At 44.9% G+C, this 19644-nt stretch overlaps 2 protein-coding genes across 3 annotated transcripts in view; one reads left to right on the forward strand and one right to left on the reverse strand.

Moving 5' to 3' along the window:
* The window catches only part of TYW5 (tRNA-yW synthesizing protein 5), a 964030-nt gene that overhangs the window by 529511 nt on the left and 414875 nt on the right, over positions 1–19644 (reverse strand). The window lies entirely within an intron of this gene.
* Positions 2319–19644, forward strand: part of WNT10A (Wnt family member 10A) — a 72094-nt gene continuing 54768 nt past the window's right edge. Inside the window, exon 1 of one of the 2 annotated variants that reach the window (XM_066575474.1) lies at positions 2319–2422. In XM_066575474.1, the coding sequence (XP_066431571.1) occupies positions 2352–2422 (71 nt within the window). In that variant the 5' untranslated portion in view covers positions 2319–2351. Of the gene's footprint in view, positions 2423–10380; positions 10894–19644 lie in introns of those variants that run through there. The other variant, XM_066575475.1, reaches the window with a different exon arrangement.

Here is a 19644-nt window from a genome sequence, read left to right on the forward strand (position 1 = left end):
AGATAGATAGATAGATATGAGATAGATAGATAGATAGATAGATATGAGATAGATACAGATAGATAGATACAGATAGATATGAGATAGAGAGATAGATAGATATGAGATAGATAGATAGATATGAGAAAGACAGATAGAGAGATACAGATAGATATGAGATAGAGAGATAGATAGATACAGATAGATATGAGATAGACAGATAGATAGATACAGATAGATATGAGATAGACAGATAGATAGATACAGATAGATATGAGATAGATAGATGGGAGATAGATAGATAGATAGATACAGATAGATATGAGATAGATAGATACAGATAGATAGATAGATAGATAGATACAGATAGCTATGAGATATATACAGATAGATAAATAGATAGATATGAGATAGATAGATAGATATGAGATAGAGAGATAGATAGATACAGATAGATATGAGATAGAGAGATAGATAGATACAGATAGATATGAGATAGAGAGATAGATAGATAGATATGAGATAGATAGATAGATATGAGATAGATAGATAGATAGATAGATAGATAGATAGATAGATAGATAGATAGATATGAGATAGATAGATAGATAGATATGAGATAGATAGATATGAGATAGATAGATAGATAGATAGATAGATAGATAGATAGATATGAGATAGATAGATATGAGATAGATAGATAGATATGAGATAGACAGATAGATAGATACAGATAGATATGAGATAGACAGATAGATACAGATAGATATGAGATAGATACAGATAGATAGATAGATACAGATAGATATGAGATAGATACAGATAGATACAGATAGATATCAGACAGAGAGATAGATAGATACAGATAGATATGAGATAGATACAGATAGATATGAAATAGATAGATATGAGATAGATAGATAGATATGAGATAGATAGATATGAGATAGAGAGATAGATAGATAGATACAGATAGATAAGAGATAGATAGATATGAGATAGATAGATAGATATGAGATAGAGAGATAGATAGATAGATACAGATAGATACAGATAGATAGATAGATTGATAGATACATAGGTACAGATAGATATGAGATAGATAGATACAGATAGATATGAGATAGATAGATAGATTTAACCATATATTTATGGAAATGTTGTGCTGTCGTTGCTGTAAGAAAGCAGCCATGTTTTTCAAATCCTGGACAACTTGAGTGTCTCGGTGTAATTAGTGCTGCAGTAGTAGTAAATATGTGCGCGATGTAATTACACACTGGCTGCACTTCTCGGGCTCTTTCATCATACATCACAATGGTAAAATCACAGGTCTGTACAATGACACAGCACATACTCCACAGAACCCGGCGAGCTACATTGTTACAGAACTTTCTATTATGTTGTTGACGCAGATAAAAGCATATTTGCTGTAAGAAGCGTAATTTATGAGCAGCTGCCGTCAGTGAGCGGCCCGGAGTCTGGTGCACCGCTGAATCACAGGGAAACGTGAAGTCTTACATGTTTCCAGATTTGATAATAAGAGGAGCAGGACAAAAGCTCCAGACTATCAGGATGGGTCATCAATAGCTGATTAGTGGTCCATTGTTCATGATCCCCACCGATCAGCTGATTGAAGTGACATACCAGGTACAGTGCCGTTCATTGTATAGTGTCTGTTCCTGGTATTGCAGTTCTGTCCTATTCACTTGAGCTGCTTTCAGGCCACGTGACAAATTAACTTGACCTCAGTGGCCTGAGAAGAGACCACAGAGCTTATTGGAGCACCACTGCCTCTTTAATCAGCTAATCAGTGGGGATCACAAGTGACGGACTGACCCCCACCAATCAACTATTAATGATGCATACTGAGGATAGGTCATCAATAATTTAGTGCCAGAAAACCCCTTTAAGTGGCTCCCCCATCAATTTCAATAGTAGTGAAGCTGGTGCCTAACTTCTTCCCCCTGTCCGTTCATGATAGTGGGCCGTATCATCGGCTGATGGACGTGGGTCCTGAGCAGCGGACCCCCGCCCAACAACTACTGCCGATGACCTATCCAGAGGACAAGTCATCAATGGAAAAGAGGGCAGATGACCCCTTTAATAGAACTGCCTGTAGTAAAATGAACTGAGCTATACTTACCCCCTCTGCCACCGTTGGGATCCAGCACTGCAGCCCCGCTGTGGCCCCAGTGTTTGTTGTGACAGCTAAGGTCACTGGAAGTCAGGTGACTGTTGCAGCCAATCAGAGGCTGCAGTGTTCCGTTCCTAAACTCCTGGCCTCAAGGCGCTCAGGATGTGAACGCCTGTGCCGGGAGAACGAGCAGTAACCCTGCAGCCTCCAATTGATTGCAACAGTCAACTGACTTCCAATGACATCAGCTGTAACAAACACTGGGACCACCGCGGGGCTGCAGTGCTGGATCCTGGCAGCGGCGGTGGGGTATGTATAGCTCAGTTTAATATTTTACTACTAGCAGTCCTATTAAAGGGCTATTGTCTGGTAAGCGGACAACCCCTTTAACTTGCACTGATACATTGTAACAGTTTAGACAGAAGAGAAATGTCTGCAGTTGATGTGGATGGTTCACAGAAGACTGTCTAGACTGGAGATAATTGTTGCAAATGCTGTTCGGCCTCTGGATGTGAACAAGAATGTTTTCATTCACTGACAGCAAGTAGAGATTTTGAGGAATTTGAGCAAAAATTATATTAGAAAATTACAGAACCTTTTCAAACAAATGATTAGGAGCAGTTAACACCGGTGTATATTGGGGGCCGTGTGCTGTCTGTGTATTCCATGGCTTATGAGGCTACAGGCACGGCTGCGGGGAAAAAAAAAATTGCAGCATATACTATTCTTATGCGTTTTCATGGATGTCAGTAGGGCATGCAGTGCATGCGGCGTGGGAACACTGCACCGCATACATGCAGCGTCCGTGTGCAGCGCAATGCTTTTTCTGCTATCCAGTACAGGCACAACTCGCACACAGCCCTGTGAATACAGCCTTAACCCCTTCAGGACGTATCCTATTCTTGTAGGTCAGGGCTCCTGCAGACGATAGCGTGATGTAATTGCGCTGTGAAGGAACATTTTCACCAGCTACCGCAAGCGTATCCGCTCATTCTACTGTACTTTTCTAAGCTGACAGGCCCGTTACATTTGCGCAGAACACACCCACGGCGTGATTGATCAGGCTTAGCAGCCTAATTTCTCTCCGGTGTTAACGATTAAGCCAGCGAAATCGTGCAGTTAGATATTATGCGGATGGGGTGCGCATTTCTGCACCCCCGTTGATTCTGACGGTGCCTTGGGTGCACGCAAAAATAGAGCCCATCGTGTAAAATATAGTGAAAAACATTGAATATGAGGGAACCCATTGTAATCAATGTGGTTTGCGGGAGGGATTTTGCGCATGTTGTTCATGCAAAAAAAATACGATGCATGCTCTATTTTTTTGTGCATTTGCACAGGAAAAAAGCTCATGTAGAACTAATTATGGTAATCATAGAATGGTAGAGTTGGAAGGGAGCTCCAGGGTTATCGGGTCCAACCCCCTGCTCAGTGCAGGATTCACTAAATCATCCCAGAGAGAGATGTCTGTCCAGTCTTTGTTTGAACCCTTCAATTGAAGGAGAACTCCCCACCTCCTGTGGCAACCTGTTCCACTCATTGATCACTCTCACTGTCTGATATCTAATTTCTGTCTCCTCCCTTTCAGTTTCATCCCACTGCTTCTAGTCTTTCCTTGTGTAGATGAGAATAGGGCTGATCCCTCCGCACTGTGACAGCCCTTCAGTTTGCCCATTTTAATGAATGGGAGTATGATTGTGTGGTTTCTTTTCGCATGCACATACACATAACTTGCACATGCAAAAAGCGCAGTAAAATGTACAGATGCGTGCGCATATATACAATGCCCTTTGTACAGATGTGCGCATAAATGTGCTTATGCCTATCTGACATCGGCCTAAACGCACAACAATTTTTGTGGGATTTTTATCTCAACTTTTCAAAAGCCTTCACTTTTTTATTTTTCCGCAGACATCAGGGTTTGGTTGTTGTGTGGCGATCTCTAATCTTTTATTGGTACCATATTGGGGTACATATAATGAATTTTACAACTTTTATAATTTTGGAGGGGAAAGGGTGGGTGAAAAAAACATCAATTCTGCCATCAGTCCCATCAGCAATCACATGCCATGGTGGATCCAGACACCACAGAACAAGCCAGGTGAAGTACTTGTCTGAGAGCTGTCACTGCTCACTAGCTCAAGACGGGCCCTTGAGTCTGTCTTCAGCAATGAAGCAATGAGAACGATGCCCCATCCTGTTGGAAGATGAAACCTGGGATTTCCAGTTATGCTGTGGCAGAAGCCTTATCTGCAGCGTCTGGGTACAAAATCCCCAGGATAGTTTCCTCTTGGAGAAAGAAGAGGCCGTAGACTTTCCTACAGGTTACAGCGCAAAACATATTCCCCTTGGAGGAGTCGCCCGTATGCTGCACGTAGACGGGTGGGTTTTCCCTCTTCGATTCTGACATTATGTTTGTTGCCTGAAAGCTGGAGGGTGTCTTCATCACTAAAAACTAAAGACTCCATGACATCATTGCTTCCCATTACAGTCTGCAGACTCTCACAGAAAGAACGTCGCTGTACTTTCATCTTACCCCAGCAGCTTGAGAAGTGTGACAATGTTTGTGGAGGCTCCTGTGACCCCCTTGTGTGTGCGGCCGAGCATTATCCTCCTGCCTCTTGGAAGCCGCCATGAGAGGAACACATGTGGCTGCAGGATGTCCTGAACATATCGCTGATCTGTCATTGTCCCTCGTACCACTAGTAGGGGGGATCGACTGTTGTATGCAATGGCCCCCCAGACCATCACATGAGCAGTGGGGGCAGTGTGCTGCTCCACAGCAAAGGCAGGATTGAGGCGCTCACCCCGAGGTCTCCAGACACGAACACGGCCATCGGCAGCGCCCAAACTAAACCATGGATTCATTGCTGAAGACAACCCGGTTCCTCCGTAGCGTCCCGTTTCATCGTTCACGACATCACTGCAAACAGAGCTGATGGTGGGGGTCAGAGGCCGTACATGTAATGGGAGCTGTGCGACCAAATGTCCTTCAGCCAAGTGCCTAAAAATGGTTTAGACAGACACAGGGATCTGCAATGATGTTGCCCCCTGTCTCTGGATGGCGGACTATGAAACAGTTGGAGCTGCTGGTGCTTGTTGCGTGATCAGACGCTCCTTTCTACTGGTGGTCTTTCGGAGGCGTCCTCAGCCCGGTCACCTTGTGTGCCCTCACACATCCACTGCTCCCAACACCCCCTAACAGCCTGGTCAGACGCTCCTCTCTACTGGTGGTCTGTTGGGGGTCCTGAGCCTGGTCACCTTGTGTGCCCTCATACATCCACTGGTCCCAACACCCCCTAACAGTCTGGTCAGACGCTCCTCTCTACTGGTGGTCTGTTGGGGGTCCTGAGCCCGGTCACCTTGTGTGCCCTCATACATCCACTGCTCCCAACACCCCCTAACAGCCTGGTCAGACGCTCCTCTCTACTGGTGGTCTGTTGGGGGTCCTGAGCCCGGTCACCTTGTGTGCCCTCATACATCCACTGGTCCCAACACCCCCTAACAGTCTGGTCAGAACAGCCCGGTGGGGGACAATTCATCAATGTGACCACCCAGCTTCTCACATCCCAATAATGCGCCCCTCTCAGACTCTGGTAATGGGGTGAAATCTCGTCGTAAAGGGGTCTGGTAGCCAACAAGCTCTACACAAGCGGAAGAAGAGCTCACTACACACAAGGAACCTCTGAGAGCCTCTTATAGGCCAAGGGGGGAACCACTTTTAGGGCCTTCGGTGACAACACCGTTCATCTAACCACCACAACTCTCATAATTTACAGATCTGCCTGAGATGGAGCCGCAGGACGAGTTTTGAAGCGAAACAACTTCTTCTACGAATAGGAATTATTTTTGACAAACAGTGTATATCTGCACATGGATTCTCCACACAATTTTTCAGCATCGTGAGGAGGAGATTTGTTACAATCTCATCCACTTTGTTGCTACTGCAATATTCTAAGAATTTTCTCAACTCCTGATCTGTTGGGGTCCTGAGGACCAGAGCTTAGAAAACACTGCTGTAAGATGAAAGGAGTTAGTGCGGGGCATCCCTCCCAAGATGGCCAGACAGCTGCCCGCATGTGGGATTGTCCCGCTGAATCCACTTGAATGTGTGCAGGGAGCCCCCTTAGAATCCCAATAGCAGTTTAAAAAAACATGAGGAACTTGGACAGATTTTGGGCCTCTTCATTCCGTGCAACTGCACGTTTTCTATCTAAACTTACTTAGTGGGTGGGATCTTCCTGATGTGATGTCAGGACTATGTTGTGTGCTATTAGCCAATCAGATGTCTCCACTTTACTGCTCCTCCCTGCTAACAGTATATGGTCTTATAGACAGAAGGTGTGAAGCTGCAGCTGCAGCCCCCTCCTCTCCTTACTGTTATACACTAGAAAGAGTGCTTGGAGGCTGAGAACCTCTTGAACATTAACAGAGATAATGCGGGAAAAGGGGAACTACAGGCGGTTGGTGAGTAAGGAAGATGCCAATTTCTCCTGTTAACATTTACAATAGCCTATCAAAAGTAATTGGACACCTGAGCAAGAATCAAAAGTAGTATTTATTTCCATATGTTAAAGGGGTTGTCCCGCGAAAGCAAGTGGGTCTATACACTTCTGTATGGCCATATTAATGCACTTTGTAATGTACATCGTGCATTAATTATGAGCCATACAGAAGTTATCAGAAGTTATTCACTTACCTGTTCCGTTGCTAGCGTCCTCGTCTTCATGGTGCCGTCTAATTTTCAGTGTCTAATCGCTGGATTAGACGCGCTTGCGCAGTCCTGTCTTCTTCTTTTCTGAATGGGGCCGCTCATGCCGGAGAGCGGCTCCTTGTAGCTCCGCCCCGTCACGTGCCGATTCCAGCCAATCAGGAGGCTGGAATCGGCAATGGACTGCACAGAAGACCTGCGGTCCACCGAGGGAGAAGATCCCGGCGGCCATCTTCACCAGGTAAGTAAGAAGTCACCGGAGCGCGGGGATTCAGGTAAGCACTATCTCGTCTTCTTTTTTAACCCCTGCATCGCCGAACGGAGGGGCTATTGAAAAAAAAAAAAAAACGTTTCGGCACGGGACAACCCCTTTAATGCTTAGTGGGTCTCCTTTGGCCCTAATGACATCATATACTCTCTGTGGCATACTTTCTATTAAAGGGGTTGTCCCGCGGCAGCAAGTGGGTCTATACACTTCTGTATGGCCATATTAATGCACTTTGTAATATACATTGTGCATTAATTATGAGCCATACAGAAGTTATAAAAAGTTTTATACTTACCTGCTCCGTTGCTGGCGTCCTCGTCTCCATGGTGCCGACTAATTTTCGCCCTCCGATGGCCAAATTAGCCGCGCTTGCGCAGTCCGGGTCTTCTCCTGTCTTCTATGGAGCCGCTCGTGCAGAAAGCAGGCTCCGTGTAGCTCCGCCCCGTCACGTGCCGATTCCAGCCAATCAGGAGGCTGGAATCGGCAATGGACCGCACAGAAGAGCTGCGGTCCACGGAGACAGAGGATCCCGGCGGCCATCTTCAGCGGTAAGTATTGAAGTCACCGGAGCGCGGGGATTAAGGTAAGCGCTCCGGTAAGCTTTCTTTACCTCCCTGCATCGGGGTTGTCTCGCGCCGACCGGGGGGGGGGGGGGGGGTTGAAAAAAAACAAACCCGTTTCGGCGCGGGACAACCCCTTTAACATCTGATACACTTCAGCTGGTATTTCCCTCCATTCATCCTGAAAATGTCTGGCAAGTTCGCCCAAAGAAGATGCATCGCCTCGTTTACAGTGGTGCAAGGAGCGTCATCCTTGGACAGTTGAAGAATGGAAAAACATTCTATGAAGTGATGAATCGCCGACAATGTGGTAATACTCAGGGATTGGTCTGGCCTCATTTGCCACCAGTCAAATGTACAGCATATTGTCCATTTGTGCGCGCATTGAGCGTGCATTTGCGCACCGCCCATAGACTTTTACGTGGACTCTTGGTGCGTTACTGAGCGGCACCATGTTTTCCCTGGTGACAGGCAGCCTACTTCTATGTCATCTGACCGGCGGCAATGTCAGTAGCTGTTGCCACATGACTGTGTGCGCTGCGTTCTTGGTACTGGCTGTGATTAGTCAGTATTCCGAGCTGAGAGGCATCACAGGCTGAAATCAGAATATGGATCCGCAGCTGAATCTGAGTCAAAATCTGCACCGATGTGGAAATGTTGCAAGTTTGTGGCGGATTTTCCCCACTGTGAAAAATCTACAACATTTCTTCTATGTGTTAATACATACCCTAAGCGTATATTAACATGTAGTGGAATTGGTGCGGATTTTCCACAGCGGGAAATTCATACCAAAATCTGCATCAAATCCTGCACCATTGAGGCATATTTTGACGCTGATCCGCAGCAGACTTCACCCCTTCAATTAAAATCACATCAAAAGGTACAGATTGTGACACTGATTTTGGTGTGAATCTGCACAGAGTCTGCCATGTGTCAACCTGCCCTTAATGAGGGGTTGTTCAGGGTTAGTGCCTAGGGCAGCCTAAGGTGTGAATATGCCCTGGGAATGGTCGGCCATACTTCCAACAAGACAACACACCTTGTCACAAAATTAACGCCATTTGACATTGGTCTGAGGATATGGACTGGCCTGCACAGAGTCCGGCTCTGAACCCTACTGAACATCTTTGGGACAAACTGGAATGTCGGGTCAGGAAATATGAACCACGTCCATCTCCTATGAGAGAAGTTTGCAGGATGAATGGAGGGAAATACCAGCTGATGTATATCAGACCTTAGTAGAAAGTATATCACGGAGAGTATCCAGTGTTATTTTGGCCAAAGGAGCCCCACTAAGTATTAACATGTGGAAATAAATACGACTTCTGATGCTTGGTAAGGTGTTCAATTACTTTTGCTAGTAAAGTGTATTGAGTTTTGTGTATTCACAAACAATAAGTTTACTTTATAATATTTGCTCCTTCTTCTTTTTGGGCCGTTCACATCATTGTGGATTGTCCTCTTTCAGGTGATTCATAGTTAAAATGGAACTGGCTGCATAGAATATTTCCGTCATGGCATTATGTAACAGCGCGGTGATTAAATAAAGGCTTGTCCGTGTTTATTGTTATTTAAAGGGGAAATCCAGCTTTTCCAAAAAGTTACAAATATGAATCAATACTGGCCATCGTGGAGTCCCCGTCTCCCTGGTAGGGGGGGTCGTAGTGCCACTACTGAGTGTGCAGATCTCTAGTTGTCACTGACTACACAATTATCCATTAAGGGAGTCTAAAAGGGTAATAAATAGAGAATAGAGCATTTACCCCCCAGCACTCAAACCTGTACCGCTCCCTCTTCCATAACTACGCAACTTTTATGGCGGCTCATTCCCCCACCCTTCGGCGGGAGTTTAAAAAAGTACTTTTCTACCTTAAAATGTCACCACAAAGTGTAAAAACATTAGTCGTCCATTTCTGCCAACTTTAAAAAAAATCTTAGTTATATCTAAATGACATCCAGTATTTCTGCCACCACGGCTCCCAAGAAGGTTGTTACCCAGCTTTCCCAGCTTCTGAATGGCTAGCTTTTCTATTTATACAGCAACAGACCCACATTTTTATAGGAAATCAGTGTGACAACCCCTGTTAGGGCTGTAATAGTGGACATACTGGGTGTCAACTAACTTTCTCAGACTCCTGAATGGTTAACTCTATAGAGTGGCAGACCCTAAACTACTTTATCACTGCCTCATAAAGCAGTGTTATGTAAGAAATCTGTGTGACAACTCTAGTGAAAGCTGTAATAGCCGAAATATTTGGTTGTCAGCCAACTTTTCCAGACTCCCGAATGGCAAACTGTATAACTTATGATATCACTGCCTAATAAGGAACGCCGTAATGGTAGAAAAGTTGGTTGTCAGGCCCCTGAATGGTAAACCCATTTATTGATGGAGCAGCAGACCCCACAAAAAGTAGCTTTTACATAGGAGAGTCTAAGAAAGCTGGTTGAAAGCCCCCAGAAGAGTTCTTATATTGGGAATATTGGTTGTCAGGCGTTTTTCGCTAACTTGGGAAGTGGGGGAAGACCCGGGGACTCGTATTTACTGAGAACCTTTTATTGGACTCCTATGTAAGCGGAGGGTATCATTAAGCGGGATAACTTGTGCGGCAAGTGGAATATTTGCTCCTGTCAACAGATGATAGTAGTAGGGGAGGGAAGGATGGCAAAGGGGGGAGTGTGTGACTGTCAGAGTAGAGAGGGGAATTTAAAGAGGTGGAGAGTCACAGGGGAAGTGCAATGAGGCAGCATCAGAAGAGCGCACGGCAGGAGAGCGCAGAGTTGTGTATGTGACAGCTCCCCTGCAACCAAGGACCCAAACCATAAACTTCTAGATAGTAGAAGGGGGGCAACGCTCAGGAACCAAAGATCACAAGGAGAAGGAGGTGTAGTGGATAGAAGACACCGCCTGAGACTGCCCGGAGGAATTCCAGAGGAATACAAGGAGTTATAAGACATAGATAGAAGAGCTTTCACCTGAAGGGGCAACCAGGACAGGAGGGCTCAGGAGTCAACTGATCCTTATTCTTGGAATAGATCCTTGTCAGGTTGTGTCCATCTAGAAAACTTCTCTCCAGAGACGAAAGAACGATGAACCTTGAAGACATTGAGTTACACATCAATGACATTAAGAAGCAGGGAAGAGAGGGGTAAAGGGAGCATCCCAGAGAGAACGTACCATGGCACTGTGGCACCTTCCTGGCATCTTCACCATCCTACTGGGACTACTGTTCTCCCTGCAGAGGTAACGCCTGCTTCTAATCTCTTGTATGGGACGTGGAGTGACACAAATGTAGCAGAGCTGAGTTTGTCAATTAAAAGGTAACTCATTGGGGCTCATGGTGATTCTCCAACGTACGATATGGCAGTAGGTTTACCTGCAGTCCTATGTAAAAGAGAAGATAATACACTGTGAAACCATCACCAGTCATTTAGCTCTGCTCCCTCTGCCTTTGCTAAGTGGCACATGTAGCAGATCTGTGTTTGTCACTTAACTCTTCCATGCCACAATGTTTGACCATCCCGATGACTTAAGATAATGCAGTAGGTTTACCTGCAGCCCTGTGTAAACTGAAGACGGCACGCTGTGAAGCCATCATATGTCACTCAGCTCTGCTTCATGTGCAACTGCCAAGTGACAAACACATCGCAGGGTATGAGTTTGTCCCTTAACTCTTTTTGTTGTACTGTTTGTTCATCATGATTACTCTGATTTAAGATAATGCAGTCTCATGTAAAACTGCCAACAGGACAATGTGAAATCATCACAAGTCGCTCAGTTCTGCTACATCGGGCTCTGCTAAAACACACATGTAGCAGAGCTGAGTTTACTTTATTAGGGTTGCATTTTTTGAGCATCATGATGACTCTGTGAATAGACATAATGAAGTATTTTCATCTGCAGTCCCATGTAAAATTGCTAATAGCACAATCAGAAATCATAATGAGTTACTCAACTCTCTGCTAACACAAAGATGTAGCAGAGCTGAGTTTACCTTACTGGAGATCCATTTTTTAAGCACCATGATGACTTTTAATATAATACATATAATAAATATAATACAATAGCTTTACGCGCAGTCCCATGTAAACGGCACATAGCTCAGTGTGAGATCATCATGAGTCACTCAGGTGTGCATCATCTGCCTGCACAAAGTGATAGAACTGTAGTAAATCTCAGTTTATCACTCTTTTGTGCTATGTCAGTCTGTAGTTCAATGTAATGCAAACTCAGCTCTGCTACATCTGAACGGTACTGCTAGCACCTGGGGGGGGGGGGGGAATGGGCTACCTGCGTGAAATATATGACTGATACGACCGATAACAAGCATCGTGATCGGATACATATGTTAAAACCTTGGCGACCACCTAGCCACGCCCCTTTTAGGTGTATAGAAAATTAGTGACATTATTAGTATTTGGGGGTAAAAGATGACGCGATTTTTTGCATATGTTACATGAGTCATTTTTTTTTCGTTTGTGCGCCATTTTTCAGTGGCAGACAGATGAATACGTGAGCTGCGATGGTCTCCACCAGTCAGATAGTTTACCAGATACGCTTCATGGCTGCATGCGGTGTCCTTACCACGGGTCACCGGTGAAACATTCCCTATTCTGTCGCAACAAACCTTCCAATATCGATGGGCTCCTTTTTCGATTTATGCATTCTACGCTATGTGTCGGAAAAACGGCGAATCGGTTGGATTGTTTTGTATCTCTCTGTAATAATAGTCTCTGTGTTGATTCGCTGATCTCAGCGCTTCCAGTGGCCCCGGCATCAAAGCCTCGCAGATACCTTGCTGCATCCAAACCACTAATTGTCCACATGCTGGTGAAGAAGAATGTAGTGGATTCAGTTCGCAGCATTCTGTTACTATCACCGCCTGTACGCCGAGATACAATATAACGTTTCCAGATATGGCGGCGGTCACCGTTCTAACGTCCATTGTTTTATCATTTTAACAGAATTCATTAAACTGAAAGCTTTACTTTTTTTTTTTTTAAACCCAATGAAATCAATAGGGAAAAAAAGGAAATATTTACTATTGTTTTAATTTCATTTTTCTGTTAAAAAAAACAGAACATAAACACGCAAAGTCCCAACGCGGATGCGAGTGTATCCTAATTTCTTACAATGACCAACTAGTGACAAGAAAAATGGAAAATGCATCCTTTTTGCAGAAATTTCCAAATTTGTTTTTACATTGTTGTTAATTATTATTTCTAAATGTATCAATTTATTTCCGCTTCAATAAGATGCGTAATAATATCCCCGCCGGCGACAGAGCAGAACCCGAGGCAGGAGATGAAAACTTAGTGGGGGCCAGAAGAAGCGATCCGACCGTGCGCCGCTTTGGAGTAAATGTAATTGCATTAGAACAAGTACAGGAAAGTCAAGCGATTTTTGATCTCCAACATTAACCCTTTCCTTGGTACATGTCAGATTTCCATATGTTCCATATCTGTTTCAGGGAAAGCTGGGTGACTGTCAATATGTCTCCTCCCCCCTGGGAGCATCTGATAGGTTATGTAATAATGGGTCCCTGGCTGTAGTAGATCATGCATCCACAAACCTGGGAAAGCTGGGTGAAGAACACAATGTATAATGGTGTCTTGTCACCCAGCTTGCCCAGACTCCTGTGTGAGAACTCCCTGGACTGTAGTCTTATGTATTGGTATTTATATGGCAGTAGGGTGACAACTATTTTGGGATTTGTAATGGTGACCGATTCTATTTTATCACCCAGCTTTCCTAGATCTCTGAAAAAAATCTGTTTAGTTATGCAATGATACACTCAGCGCTCCAGTATAATTGCATAATTTAGCAAATTTGTCATTCAGAAAAATTGGGAAAGCTGGGTGACATCCCTTTTGTGGGCTGTAATGCCAAAGATAATGTTTAGCGGCCAACTTTCCTAGGAGCCTGCATGGGAAATCTGCCTAGTTATGTGGTGATTCATTCCCTGTTCCCATATAACTGCATTACTAGGCAGATTTAGGAAATTAGGAAAGATGGGTGACAACCTTTGTGTGTGCAATAATAGCAATTATATTGCTTATCATCCATTTTTTTTAGTAGCCTGCATGTGAAACCTGTCTATTTATGCTGTGATACACTCCCCATTCACAAATGACTACATAACTAGGCTGACCTGCCATTCAGAATAGAGGAAAAGGTAGATGAAAAAAAATATGCTGGTACTGTAATGACAATTTTGTTCAGACCCAGCTTTCCTAGGACACTGCACGAGAAATATGTTTAGCCATGTGGTGACACATTCTCCGCTGCCATATAATTGCATAATTTACCTAATTCACCATTCAGGAACAGTGGAAAATCTGGGTGCTGTAATGGAAACTACCGGTATATAATAACTCAGCTTTCCTAGCACCCTGCAAGATAAATCTGCCTAGCTTAGTCGGGTGACTCTTGGACACTTTACATCACTCTCCCCGCGGTTCTGTTTTGTTCTGCGTCTTTCAGCTCAATCATTTGCATGTTGGTGTCGGCGTTGATAGTACCAATCCAGCGCATTCTTTGCGCCCGCGGTCTTCTTTTGAACCAGCTTGCGTTATGCGGCCGAAGTATGGGAGTCTCTGTTCCGTAATTTTGCCCTCCAATGAAAACTTTGGTTTTCTGCGGTCTAGGACTGTTTTGTTTTGTGATCCTGGCGGTCCAAGGAGTTCATCGGAGTTTCCAAAGTTCAAAGGCATCAGTCTTCCTCGGCTCCGTTTTCTTCAGTGTCCAACTTTCGCAGCCATAAGTTCTGATTGTGTTGACTATCCGGCATTTCGTCGCAATCCTTATGGCTACCTTTATACGGGCGAGCGCGAGATCAGGCCGATAAACACGGTCTGATATCGCACTTGTCAGTGTGCGTTTTACCAGCGGATGCAAGGCCTTTTTTTATGCTTGTTTCACGCGCAGGTCGGAGGATCGGCGAGTGATTCCCACTGATTTCAATGGGAAACATCACTTTGCACTCGCGAGCGCGTGGGACGGCCTGCGGTGTGTTTGACGGTCCCATTGAAAATAACGGGCGATGCGTTCCGAGGGTCACGAAAAAATAGAAATCACGCAAGAGATTCACGCCCGTGTGCATGGAGCTTATGTCTTTGTTTTGACAGATTTTATCCATACTTAACATGTTGCTGCGATCTAACGCGATTCGTCGCTTCATTTCGGGTCCTGATTCTCCATCGCGGATGATTTTCTCTTCGAGGAAGATGACGTCTTGAACTGCTACGATTTCTTCACTGTTGAATTTGATTTTTTCCTGTACCGTTACCGGCTTAAGAAACTCACTGCACAACTAGGCAGACGAGAGAGTCTGATACATTTCAGCTACGACCTCTTGAAGAGTTAATGTAGCCATATTAATTGTCACCCAGCTTTCCAGGAAATATCCAGTATTTACAGGGCGGCCATGAAAAACTAGGCCGGCACCACACTGTTATGAAAGCGGTCTAAAAGCAAATCCGTCTTTGTGGCCATAGTAACTAATTACAGCTTTCATGTTACCTAAGCAGTATAAGAAATAGCAACCAATCACAGCGCAGCTTTCATGTTACCTCAGTATAATATATAACAACCAATCACAGTGCAGCTTTCATGTTACCTCAGCGGTATAATATACAGCAACCAATCACAGCACAGCTTTCATGTTACCTCAGCGGTATAATATATAACAACCAATCACAGCGCAGCTTTCATGTTACCTCAGCAGTATAATATACAGCAACCAATCACAGCGCAGCTTTCATGTTACCTCAGCGGTATAATATATAACAACCAATCACAGCACGGCTTTCATGTTACCTCAGCGGTATAATATATAATAACCAATCACAGCACAGCTTTCATGTTACCTCAGCAGTATAAGAAATAGCAACCAATCACAGTGCAGCTTTCATTTTACCTCAGCAGTATAAGAAATAACAACCAATCACAGTGCAGCTTTCATTTTACCTGAGCAGTATAAGAAATAACAACCAATCACAGCGCAGCTTTCATTTTACCTCAGCAGTATAAAAAATAACAATCAATCACAGTGCAGCTTTCATTTCTTACACTGCTGAGGTAAAATGAAAGCTGCGCTGTCATTGGTTGCTATGGGCAACACAGACTGTTTTTCTTTTCGTCAGCTTTCATAACAGTGTGGTGCCGGCCTGCTTGTATTTCAGAGGTCGCCCGTCCATTGCTGTATGTAGGGAGGCTGCTTGCACGTTAGTCGTTGACAGGTTTTCGCCGGTTATTTGCCCTTAGTCCAGTGACACCTATAATATAAGACCTGCAGGGTCCAAGTTATGGCGTATGGGTAATGTGGAAGATCTGGTTACACCGGGTACCACGTCAATTACCACAGGCTGTAAACCTGTCATCACGTAACGCACAACCCCAGACTGCCGGGATGAACCAGTTTCTTCAGTCGTTTTTCGGTTTCTAGGATGGCCCTGATACCCTGCGCTGTAGGCGACGGACAAGAACCTACATAATACTAATCACCGCAAACCCTTCCTGTGAGGTAATACATCTTACAGCTGAGGGTTTGTCACAGTTGCATCCAGTCTAGATACTCCTCTGCACGATAAACTCAACAACCGCACAAATCTCTCTCCTGCCCTGATAGTATCTGTTACAATTAGAGATGAGCGAGCGTACTCGTTTAGGGTGATTTCGCACTCGAGCACCGCTTTTTTCGAGTAACTGACTACTCGGGCGAAAAGATTCGGGGAACGGGGAGCGGCGCCCCCCGAATCCTTTCGCCCAAATAGTCAGTTACTTGAAAAAAGCGGTGCTCAAGTGCGAAATCACCCTAAACGAGTACGCTCGCTCATCTCTAGTTACCATGTAAGGTACAGCTAAGGCCCCACTCACATCTGCGTTTGGGCTCTGTTAGTTCTCTCTGTAACGCTTTTGCCATCACACCTGCGTTAGGGTCAGTTCAGGGTTTCTGTTCCGTTTTTGGAGGACAGAAACTGAAATAAAATGGGGGAAAAAAATGATCCGTTTTTTTTAATCCTCATTGATTTTAATGGCAAATCAGCCTAGCCCTGGAGAGATATGAATGTGTGGTTGTGTAATCACATAAGGGTCTTTTTACACTAACCAATTTCACAGCTCTGATGAGCGCTGATCAATGAGATTGGCGTTTGTCTGTCTGGCCTTTACATAAGCCAATTCAGACCCGACTAGTGGATAATTAATCGTTGATACAATCGGTCATCCGGATGCAGTCTCACTGTGTCTGCAGCACATCCCCCGTTTACATGGAAGGGTGTGTTGCGCATAATAATGCTTTTTTTGTGCCGCATAAAAGATGCAATCACCGGACAAACGAGCGTCTCCACATTAGTTGCGTTATTAGCAGAATCGTTAGACGCACCAATTATCAGGCCAACATTTGTGTCCATTAATTGGCCAATGTAAATGGTCCTTAACGCCTTCTCAACCGCCCATACGTATATTGATGGCAGCCGTAATGAGGCTTTATTCCATGGCGATGTCAAAAGATGGCGCTGCATTAGATGCCCGTTGTATGTTTTCTGTGCCAGGGGAAGCGGGTGCTTCACTGTCGGATGACAGCCGGGCACTTGTTCTAACATCGGGGACCCGAGAAACTTCAGATAACCAGTATTTAACCCTTCTCTATTCCACAGTGATGAGAAGAGAGGGACACCTATTCTCGGGATTAGTGGGGTTTCTCATCTTTGGATAGATGATAAAAGTCAATTTGAGAAAACCTCTTTAAGAGGTGCAAATCTCTTAAAGGCCTCATTCACGTGATCGTTTTTATGTGGCTATTTTGCCGCAATAAAACGTTGCCTGAAAATCGGGACCACGTGAAGCACTGGATTCCAGTTTTTTTTTAATTGCACTATTCAAACGTTTTTGGTCGCTGATTTTTTAATGCTGTGTCAAAAGATAGCTCTTGACCTATCTTTTGACGAAACACCCTGGAGGCTCCCATAGACTTTTATGGAAGCTGAAAAAAGGGAGGGGGAGGGAGTTTACTTGTGTTTGGCGCTCAGGAAAAGAAGACAGCTGCCTCTATTTAAGCATTAGAAGTCATCATAAGGATTTCTGCCAACCAATGGAGTTCTGTGCTGCAGCATATTTTTCGCGCAATACGCCTGTGTCAATGGACGAGAAAACGCAAATTAATCTCGGGACTCGATCGCGGCTATTCTTCACCACTTGTGTGAATAAGGCCAAATACAGAGAATAGAGAAATCGACGCATCACAAAATTGTTCATCTGAAGAACCCATAGGAAACCATGGGTTGACGCGCCTACTCAGAGTCAAAACAACGCTTGTGTGAAAGAGCCCTAAGGGTGTGGGGAGGTTTCCCACAGATTTGCAAATCCACATCCACATCCTTATAGTCAATGTTAAATCATGACACAGATTCTGTGCCGTATTGGTATCAGGAATTCCACATGCAGACTTTTAAAAAAAGCTAAATCCACATGCTGATCTGCTGACATAGATCTGATTAGCTGCGGGTTTCTGACATAGTTTTTAGTGGTGGAATCTGCATGGAAAAATCTGCATCATATTTTGCAGTGTGCACATATCCTACATTTATGTTCATACAGAGGAATCCAATGTGGATTTTTTCTGTGCAGGTTCCTCTAAAACAATGGCAGAGGTCTGCAGCTGAACTGTGCATTTCTGCCACGGATCCGGTCTTGTCATCGGAGGTCCTAAAAGTGGTTCCCCCCTTATCCTATAAAAGGCTCTCGGAGGCTCCTTGTGTGTAGTGACCTCTTCTTCTGCTTGTGTAGAGCTTGTTGGCCACTAGACGCCTCTACAACGCAGAGAAGATATTTTACCCCGTTACCAGAGTCTGAGAGGGGCGCAATATTGGGATGTGAGAAGCTGGATGGTCGTATCTATGAATTGTCCCCCACCGGCCATTCTGTCCAGACCATTAGGAGGTGATGGGACCAGTGGATGTGTGAGGGCACACAAGGCGACCGGGCTAAGAATCCCCGACAGACCACCAGTAGAGAGGAGCATCTGACCAGACTGTTAGGAGGTGTTGGGACCAGTGGATGTGTGAGGGCACACAAGGTGACCGGCCTCAGGACCTCCGACAGATTAACAGTAGAGAGGACCATCTGATCATCCAACAAGCATGAGCAGCTTCAACTGTTTCAGTCTCCGCCATCCAGAAACAGGTTGGGTCATCATTACACTCCTGTGTCTGTTGGAGCCATTACCAGGCACTTGGTAGAAGGACATTTGGTTTCATGGCACCCTTTGCTCGTACGGCCTTTGACAGTCACCGTCGCCGCCATTTGCAGTCATGTCAGGAATAACAAAACTGGACTGCTGGTGTGATGGTCTAGGAGGCTGTCGCATACGACAGTCGGTCACCCCTAGTAGTGGTACGAGGGACAATGACAGCTCAGCGATATGTTCAGCACATCCTGCAGCCACATGTGTTCCTCTCCTGGCAGCTTCCAAGAGACCACAGGATAATGGTCAGCTGCACACACAAGGGGGTCACAGGAAGCCCCCACAACATTGTCACACTTCTGTAACTGCCCGATTAGAGCAGACAGCGCTTGAAAATCACACAATTCAAGTGCTGGTCTGCGAAGCCCTATTGAGATCAATGGGAGCATTGTACCTTGATTAGCGCTGCGTTTAAAACACTGCTAATCATGTTAAAAAGCGGGCTGTATAGGAGCGGTCTGACTGTCCCTACCTTATACTGCCCTCTGAAATGCGTGCAAAAAGATGGTGACAGAGTCTCTTTAAAACATCCAACCTGTAAACATACTCTAAATGAGATCTAGGAGTCCTTGGAGCTACAACAAGTCTCACCACCACTCTTCCTATCTTCTTTTAATTACCCCCAACTGCAACCCGCAAGCTTGCAGGCACCAATAACAACCAGAGGTGGCTCTGCGTAATTGACCATACCACTGCTCGGGATACTATCCAGCAGGAGCCCAAAAGAAGCCAAGCATAATGACTGTATA

Source organism: Eleutherodactylus coqui, chromosome 8 (assembly GCF_035609145.1).
Source record: "Eleutherodactylus coqui strain aEleCoq1 chromosome 8, aEleCoq1.hap1, whole genome shotgun sequence".
NCBI lineage: Eukaryota > Metazoa > Chordata > Amphibia > Anura > Eleutherodactylidae > Eleutherodactylus > Eleutherodactylus coqui.